The 9,690-nt window shown below is 34.4% G+C and overlaps 1 protein-coding gene across 1 annotated transcript in view; it reads left to right on the plus strand.

The window, feature by feature from the left end:
• The window catches only part of stpg2 (sperm-tail PG-rich repeat containing 2), a 96,123-nt gene extending 88,733 nt beyond the window's left edge, over positions 1 to 7,390 (plus strand). Inside the window, exons 12-14 of the mRNA XM_056458924.1 lie at positions 219 to 334; positions 4,044 to 4,197; positions 7,268 to 7,390. Coding sequence (XP_056314899.1) covers positions 219 to 334; positions 4,044 to 4,178 — 251 coding nt within the window. The 3' untranslated portion in view covers positions 4,179 to 4,197; positions 7,268 to 7,390. The remainder of the gene's footprint in view (positions 1 to 218; positions 335 to 4,043; positions 4,198 to 7,267) is intronic.
• The last annotated feature ends 2,300 nt before the right edge of the window (positions 7,391 to 9,690 follow it).

Genomic DNA, 9,690 nt, shown 5'->3' on the forward strand with positions numbered 1-9,690 from the left:
AGCCTTCAACCTTTGCATTTAATTTCAGCTATTTGTCCTGGAAATCGTTTCATTTAGTTGAAATGTGAAGCTTGTGTTTTTATTATTGAGTCGTTCTGCTGTTAGTATTGCTGTTCATGAACTTCTTGTGAACTCCATGCTGCAGTTTGCTTTATTTAAGCAGTGTTTTTCGACAGCTATGCACAAATATTTCATCTTGTTTTATTTGTGGTTTTCAGGTCCAGCTTATTACAGTCCAGATGTTAAATCCAGTCCCACACTGGCACTGATCGTCTCAAAAGAAGATCGCTTCAAAAACCCCAAAGACAAAGCGGCTGGACCCACAGCATATGAGGTAAACACTATAGCATATACCCTTGGGGGTCACACTTCATTTTGATGGTCCGTTTGTTACATTGCATCTACATGTCAAGTAATTCTCATTAGATTATAAGTAGACTGTTAGGTTGGGGTTAGGGTTAGTGTAAGTTGACATGTACTTGTAAAGTTTCTTATAATCAGATAAATGTCTGTTGAAGGAGCAGCATCAACAGATATTAAGCAGACAGTCTACTAATACTCAAATGGACCATCAAAATAAAGAGTTACCCACTTGGTCAATAATAATAATATAATAATAAAACACTTGGGAGACATGGTCACTCAGTGGTTAGCACTGTCGCCTCACAGCAAGAAGGTCACTGGTTTGAGCCTTGGCTGAGTCAGGTGGCATTTCTGTGTGGAGTTTGCATGTTCTCCTTGTGTTGGCTTGGGTTTTCTCCAGGTGCTCTGGTTTCCTCCACAGTCCTGCACTATAAGTGAATAGAATAAACTAAATTGGCCATAGTGCTAATTGGCTGTTCTCGTTCAAGCTACTTTTTTAAAATGAGTCGAATCCACTTACATTTGTAAAAACAATTAAGCTGACTTAATCCATTTGTGTTGGAACTCAGCATTTTTTACAGTGTAACAATAATAATAGCAATAACACATTTATTTTTATGAGATTTGTTTATTTATTTTTATTTATTTGAACATTTATTTTTAAACTATTAAAAAAAATCATGATTTTACTCAAATATTTATTCATTAATTTTATGAATGTAAATGTGATATTTTAAAACAAATAAAACAATAATTATTTACGTATTTCTTTACATATTACGATAACATCTGCTTTGATTGATTTCTATTTACGTCTTTAAAAATTGTTGAAGCATGTGTATGTACGCATGTATGTATATTTCAATTCTTTATTTATTTTGTTTTCTGTTAAACCATACAATACAATTCAATTCAAAGAACATGAAGGTATGGTATATTACAGCCCTGAAGTAAAATCAGATGTGTTGTACTGTCGGGGACATGGAGGCCTCATATATATAAAGTGCTCAGCATAATTGAGTAGACCCCATTTTGAAAATGAATATTTGTATCCATTTCTCAGTGAATATGACAATGTGTTTTGGTGCATTTAAATAAAACAGATGTATTAAACAGATATATTTATTAAAATAATATTTTAGTCACCAAACATATTTAGAAATGGAAAGATAAGACAATTAAAGAGCCCATATTATGGGTTTTTGAAAATGCCCTTCCATGTAGTGTGTAACACAGCTCTAAGTGAAGTGAAATATCCAGCTAAGGCTTAAATCTGTAAGTGTACAGTGTTTAAAACTATTGATTCATCTATAAAGGAGTCGACTCATAGTGCTTCAAACGAGTCGTCTTGATAACGAGTCATTAGGTGTTTCGCGATGACGCAGCTACGAAACACAAGTAGTTGCACGCGCAAACCCGGGAGATTTGAAACCTGCGGCCCCGCCCACTAACACAGAAAAAAAGCCCCACACACACAAACACACACACACACACACACACAGAGACACACACAGACACCAGTGGAATGAAGTCAGGCTGTGCAGATGGATACTATCAACAGCTTACCCAAAGATGAAAGCTCAGCATTATAACATTCTGGAAACTACATGCTTACAAAGAAGACTTCATCGGTTTGTTAAAGGAAGGATCAGTAAAGACTGTCAGAACAAGGATCAGTGCATCATGAATCAGTTTCTACCCCCATTTCACAAGTGTAAGTACGTGCGATTAAAATTATTGCCTCGTTTACTCTAGCTTGCAAATGATGCATTTAGTTGTGTTTTGTTACTTGTAACCGCGTGTACTGTATCAGGTTATCTCTTTATTCTCGTATCGCGTGTAAAGCCACGTTGAAAACGCGACGCGTGCCGCTTTGTTTACAGATCGTCAGCTGTTGCTACACGCATGCAACGGTCAAGTTTCAAAATATTTTAGCTCAGGTTCAAGGGAGCTGTCTAAATTGCACCCAGCAAGCTGAACTGGCCCTCTAATCTAGGCGAACGGTGAGGGTTGTGTGTGTGTGTGTGTGTTGCGTGTGTTGCGCAGGGCCGGTTCAGCAAGCTGAACTGCCGCTCTAGGTTAAAGACGATCACCTCGCCCTCAACCCGAAAGTGAAAACAAAAGTGAACCGTTTGCAAAGTGAGGACGTGGGGTGTCGCAGATATAACTCAGGACGCGGGTGGTGAGGGAGGTGTCGCGGACGTCTCCCCCTCTATTGGTGCTGTGTCTTCCAAGGAGGAGGAGGAGGTGTTTGTGTGTGCGTCTGTGTGAAAAGAGCAGGTAGAGGGTGACGTGCTCCTCGCCAGTTCTTGGAGTTTTTGCTCAATAAAATAGTTTGTCGTCTGTTTTTTTAAGTGCATCGTCTGTATTTGCATTCACCCACTGGCAGCCAAAATCCACACCTTACACTAAGAAGCGTGTGTGCACTGTGACTACTTTAATATTGTTGATTACGTGCTGGACATTTCACTCTCGCGCTGAAGCCTTGTCGACCAATCGCAGCAGGCTGTCATCGGTCCAATCAGCGCAGATTAGCTTCGCGCTGAGGAGGGGGTTGGGAACAAATGAATCGCTGAACGATTCATATGGGAGTCGCTGGGATAATTAGGTAAAAATAAATGCAGATTATAAGACCATCAAAGTGTTTTTTGACCTTGCATGCATATTAGACTGTTGTTGGAGACCCTTACAACCTAAATATGACCCTATTTCATGTATAATATGGGCTCTTTAAATTCAAGCAAAATATTGCAAAATACAACCTACAAAATTACAACAAAATTTTTCCAATTTTATTTAGCTTCTCTTGATTTTTCCTCCCTTTTAAATTTGAATTTAATATTTTTCTATAACATAAATTTGTCTGTACTAGTTTTTGAACCATTTTTGTAAATTATTTTGTTAGATTAGCTCCAGATTTGGCTTCAGTACTGACTAATCTAATGTATATGCACAAATATAATATTGTACAGCTTCCTATGAAAAATGTGAATTTAAAAGGGAGATTTGTGAGGGGTGTACTTATATATGCTGAGCACTGTATATGTATGTATGTATGTGTATATATATATATATATATATATATATATATATATATATATATATATATATATATATGTGTATGTATGTATGTATGTATGTATGTATGTATGTATGTATGTATATATATATATATATATATATATATATATATATATATATATATATATATCAAGGTAATGATGTAATTATTCATGTAATGATGTTTATATTTATGTAATTATGTTATGATGTATTTATTCACAGCTATGTCTTTCATATATATGTGTTTGAATAAATATATATATATATATATATATATATATATATATATATATATATATATATATATATATATATATATATATGTAATGATGTGTATATGTAATGGTGTGCACCTTTTGTGAATTTGCTTTGGAACGATAATTGTGAAAAACACTAAACAAATAAACTTGATTTTAATTAAATATAAGACACAAAAATTTATATATAAAATAAATAATACTATCAACCAGTAATGTTAAAATCACAGGGAATTTTATAAGACAACATAACAGAAAGCAATACAGTGACTTTTGACGATAAATATATAATAATACATAGGGTTATTATGCAATATAAATATGTATTGATTTATGTCAATGCGTGTGTGTGTGTTATAGTTGAGTCCAGTAATCATGGACACTGTTCTGAAAGGCACCTTCAACGTGACCCTTCACAATCCTCTGGTGTCCAGCACGAGATCTCTGTCTTCACACAAGTCCTGGAGAAAACTCGCAGCCCACAGCAGTGCTTGACTCAGGTCAAAGGTTAAAGGTCAGTGACCCCACTTCAGATTAGACACTCTTCCAAACGGCTGATTGATCTGCTAAAACCAAAGTTTGTTTGTTGGTACCATTTTAATTTAGGTCACAATTCACTATTAACTTATTCGCTATTAACTACTTACTTAATACCTGCTTATTACTGTTCATTAGTACACTGAAAAAAAAATGGATCATTGCAAATTATTGCAAACGATTAATGTGGGCTGAATTTAAACAAATTATGTTGAACATTATTAAATTTAATTTGTTCAAATTTAGCCCATATATATTGTTTGCAACCACTTACCCTAAAAAAATTACTAAATCCAATGAATCCTATTTTTCAGTCTAGCTATAAAGTATGATCTTGTTGTGCATCCATAATCCTACCCAAAATTTAACCCAACTTCTGCCTTACTAACTATTAATAAGCAGCTAATTAGTTGTTTATTAAGCTAGTAGTAGTGTTTGTTAATGGTTTGTTAATACTGTGAATTCTGTCCTAAATTAAAGTGTTACAGTTTTATTAATAAGAGCATGAGATCTGGCTCTCAATTGCACTGTACATTTTATGTTTGTATTTTACACTGTTAAGTTTAGGTAACTCAAACCATTTGAGGAAACCGATTGCAACAAACCATTTAAGTTCAAAAACTAATCCTAATGAGTACTGTGAACTTAATTCATTTGAGTAAACGAAGCAATTTGAGCACAGAAAAAAATGATAAATGAAGAGAACTCAAACCAACTGACGACTGTAAAACCCAATAAGTTAAGTCAACTCAAACCCTTTAAGGAAACTGATTGCTGCAAACCATTTGAGTTAAAAACTAATCTATATGAGTACTGTGAACTTACTCCATTTAAGTTGAAGTAATGAGGTATTTAATGAACTCATTACCATCAGCACTGAGTTCAAAACTCTTTTCAAATGAGTAGAATTAACTTTCAATCAATTTTGAGTTAACTAAACTCATTTCATTTGATAAAGTTGACTGTTGGGTTTTACAGTGTACATATACTGATTTGTTTTTGCAATCATAAGCATCTGTAGCTTTTCTATTCTGAAAAATGTGCATGGATGGTAAAGTTGATGATAAATGTAGATCTTTTGATTGCTTTGATATCATAGACATGATGCATTGCTGAGTTATACCTACTTGTCAAATGTTTTTGATGTTTTCTGGATAAAAATCAATGCAAATTGGCTCTCAATTTCATCTTATTATATAGAGATGTTACAAAAGTTTATCACATCATTTTAAACCTTTTTTCCTGCTGGCTAGTCAAAATTAGTAAGTATAAATAATGATGGCAAATAAGATAATTATCATAAAATAACAGTGCAAACTAAGAAAGCAGCAGTCTATGAATTAACATGAATTTTTACTATAAAATATTAGTTTACTATAAAATAATAGTTTAAAGAAAACAATGTAATTTAGAAATGTTTTAATTATTAAAATGAATGCTGTGTAAAACAAATAATCCCTGTTGATCTATAGTTTTAATATACTTTATTGCACATTAGGCTAAACATTTGTGCAATCTTTTTATACTCATTATTTCTGCTGAATAAAATACATTATAAAAATTATAAAATAGCTTTAATACAAAGCGGAATTAAAGTTTTACACTAAAAGATGTTCAAAAATTATGTGAAATTCATGGCCTTTGTAAACGCAGGTGCTAAAATAATTTAAGGACATTTGATCCATCTTAAATTTACATTTTTCTGCTCATTAGTTATAATTTCCCATTTTTTGAGCACAAAGTATATACTATCATAAAAAATGTAGTTGTGTCTAACTTTATTAAACATTTGCACAATCGATAATTAAAGCATTTACAAAATCTTTTTATACTTTTCTGGAAAAAAAAATACAATACAATAAAATATCACAATTATATATATATATATATATAAACCCAGGCTCATAATTGATTTTCGCAAATCCACCAGAGGCCGCTATGTATGCTTTTTCAGATGTTAAAATTCTCTTGCGAGTGCCATTTGTGCCTGCTGTTCTTGTGTAAATCCACCAGAGGCTGCTGTTGACTGACTGACTGACCGACCGAATGATATCACCTCACCCACCCTGTTCCCTAAACCCAACCGATAGTGTTTTTAAAAGCACAGATTCACCCGATCACCCCCTTCTCTAAACCCAACCAATAGTGTTTTCAAAAGCAATCCAGAAAAAGAAAAGCCCTCATGGCCGCCTGATTTTCACCACGCTTTCGGATTTCACCGTGTTCGATCCCTGTTATTTACTTGTTTATTTTATTATTTGCCTTTGGTTTTCGTCTTACACTCTTTCTGGAACCGTTCTTCGCCAGACTTGAATCCCGTCATCATGGTCAACTCCTCTCTGCGTCTCAAGTCCGCCGATGTACGTGGCGAGCTACTGAACACACTGATAATGGCAGAAAAGCTGTCCACAAGGAGGTAAACGGTCAGCTGAAACAAACAGAGGCCGTCTGCGGTGTCATACCTAAAGACTCTGGCTACATAATTCGCGTTCTCCAGAAACGTATACAGGTGTACGTTTTCACAATGAGCCTGTGTTTATATATATATATATATATATATATATATATATATATATATATATATATATATATATATATATATATATATATATAGATAGATAGATAGATAGATAGATAGATAGATAGATAGATAGATAGATAGATAGATAGATAGATATACACACACATATATATATAAATATAATTAATAATAAATATTCAAATAAAATAATAATTTAAAGAAAAAAGTACTTTAGAAGTGTTTTAATTATTGTTAGTAATAAAAAATATATATACACACATCATAAATTTTGAAAAAGATACTGATAAAACAACAAGAATAATATTTCAATAGAATAATAATATTAATAATATAATTAAATCACTAATGCAAATTAAAAAAAAGAGGAATACAAAACTATATCAAAAGTCTTGTTTGTAGGAAATTTTGATCAGTCTTTCTGGCATTGCATTCAATTGTGATTGTAATTTTTTCCTCTTCCGAATCATCTTACATTTTTCCTTCTGTATTTTAATTTGTTTTCCAGGTCACACACACTTCTAAAAAGTCCTCAGCTAAGCCTCTCCTATTAAACACATGCTTCCCAGGAGTTCCTGTCACACACACACACCTCTTTATGGGTGATATATTTCCCCAGTGCTCACGACGAATAAATCAGGATTCTTTAATGGGTTTGATGTTTCAGGGTTTTTGTGCGTCATAAATTCTCAGCCCTGCCCACAATAACACAGTGCTAATGTAGAGTGATCTGAGCACACGCACACACACACAGCATCTCCATATCGTTACACACACCCTTTTAATCTAATTAAGCATTTACACACTCTCATTATTCAGCAGAGAGAGGGAGGTCGAGGAGAGACGTCGAAGACCCGAACCGACAGAAGAAAGAGAGGTTTTAGCTCTTTATTGAACTGACTTGTTTTACATTTGCAAGCTAATTGAATCAGATAAATCACTGTGGCGGCTCTCTTTCTCTCTCGCCGCTCGCGTCTGTTTGTCTCGTTGGAGTTTACCGATGTTACAGCGTTTCAAAAGTCAATGCGAAATCAAAATTGAAGCCATTTACTTCCCACCGCACATACCTGGTCTTATTGTAAACCATTCATCAGTGCGAACAAAAAGAAAAGGCTTTGGTGTAATCTTTTGGACGAAATTATTTCAGGTCAGTGATTCCTGTTTATTTTCTCCATATGGGAAAATAGACCTACTCTACCTGACAAAAGTCTTGTCGTCGATCCCTCTTTTAAGAGCAACAAATAATAACTTGACTTCTAATTGATCATTTGGAAAAGTGGCAAGTCAAGTTTGGTGAAGGAGAAATCATGGTTTGGGGTTACATTCAGTATGGGGGTGTGCGAGAGATCTGCAGAGTGGATAGCAACATCAACAGCCTGAGGTATCAAGACATTACATACAAACCACAGGAGAGGGCAAATTCTTCACAAAAAACACACACATTATCTATGACTCTATGAAAAAAAAAATCCACCAATCAGAGAACAGAATCAAAGAACTCTTTAGCTCCGCCCACTCACATGAAGTGATATAAATAAGCCATTTACTTTCTGAATGCACATTTCTGGTCTTATTGTAAACCATTCATCAGTGCAAAAAAAACAAAAGGCTTTGGTGTAATCTTTTAGCTGAAATTATTTCAGGTCAGTAATTCCCGTTTATTTTCTCAAGGCTGTAAATGTGGAAAACAGACCTATACTGTTAGCTGTTAGAGGGTTTTATTTGGGGGTGTATGCATTTGTCAATTCCAACACAATCTCATGGCAATTCGTTACTTTTTGATTTAGTGGCTAATTCGTACGATCTAATTTGTACAATTTAGTACGATTTGCTCATCCCCCAATGACGGTTGGGTTTAGGGGTGGGGTTAGGTGCCACGCCTCCTTTTTAAAATCGTACAATTTCGTATGACTGAACTCGTACGAATTCGTACGAATTAGCCACTAAACTGGCAAAACGTAAAATACTTACGTCTTCTCGTGAGATCAGGCTGGTCAGTTCATGCTATTATAATTTATTTTCATGGCAAAAACTACATTAGTTCAACAAATTCAGGGCAAAAAAAAACTAAAAAACGCATTATCTATAATTCTATGAAAAAAAAAAATCCAACAATCAAAGAACAGAAACCTAATCAGACTAAAAGAAGTCTTTAGCTCTGCCCACTCACATGACGTGTTATGGATAATGTTATGGTCTCACTACACTAAAAAAATGATAAAATGTTATGATCACAAACATTTTTATTTTAAGTAAGGTTTCAACTCATTTTTTTTAAAGTTATAGAGCTCGATTTTAACAATCTAGGCACATAGTCTGAAGCGCAGGGCGCAAAAGCTTTAAGGGCGTGTCCGAATCCACTTTTGCTATTTTAAGGATGGAAAAATATGGTCTTCACCGCAGCGCATGGTCTAACAGGGTTGAGCTTATTCTCTTAATGAGTTATGGGTGTGTTTGAGAATAAACCAATCAGAGTCTCATCTCCTATTTTCTTTTAAGAGTCAGTTGCGTCGCCATGGCGCCATGGCGCATTTGCTATTTACATGGTGGACTTTGTAAGTGGAAAAACTGAACGCTTCACTAGCTAGAAAACAGTTAAACAGAGCATCGGCAGCGCGAGGATTAAGAACAAGCCTCCTCCATTCGGCCTCTTTACTTTCACTTTCTCTTTCTCACTTTCGTGGATAAGGAAACGGTGTGATACGCACTTCACTGAAGACATCCATTAACCTACATAATTAATTTTGTTTGTCAAGCACAAAGATTTGATTCTAAACAGTTTCTAAATTCAGTTTAATTTCCAGCAAACGAATAAATGATAATGACAATAATAACGACCTTTCAGCTGGTCTATTGCACTGTCTATTTTAGTCCTTAAAATAGCAACATGCCAATAATGCTCCTTTAGCACACCTCCTCTCTAGACCGGAA

This window comes from Danio aesculapii, chromosome 5 (genome assembly GCF_903798145.1).
Source record: "Danio aesculapii chromosome 5, fDanAes4.1, whole genome shotgun sequence".
Taxonomy (NCBI): domain Eukaryota; kingdom Metazoa; phylum Chordata; class Actinopteri; order Cypriniformes; family Danionidae; genus Danio; species Danio aesculapii.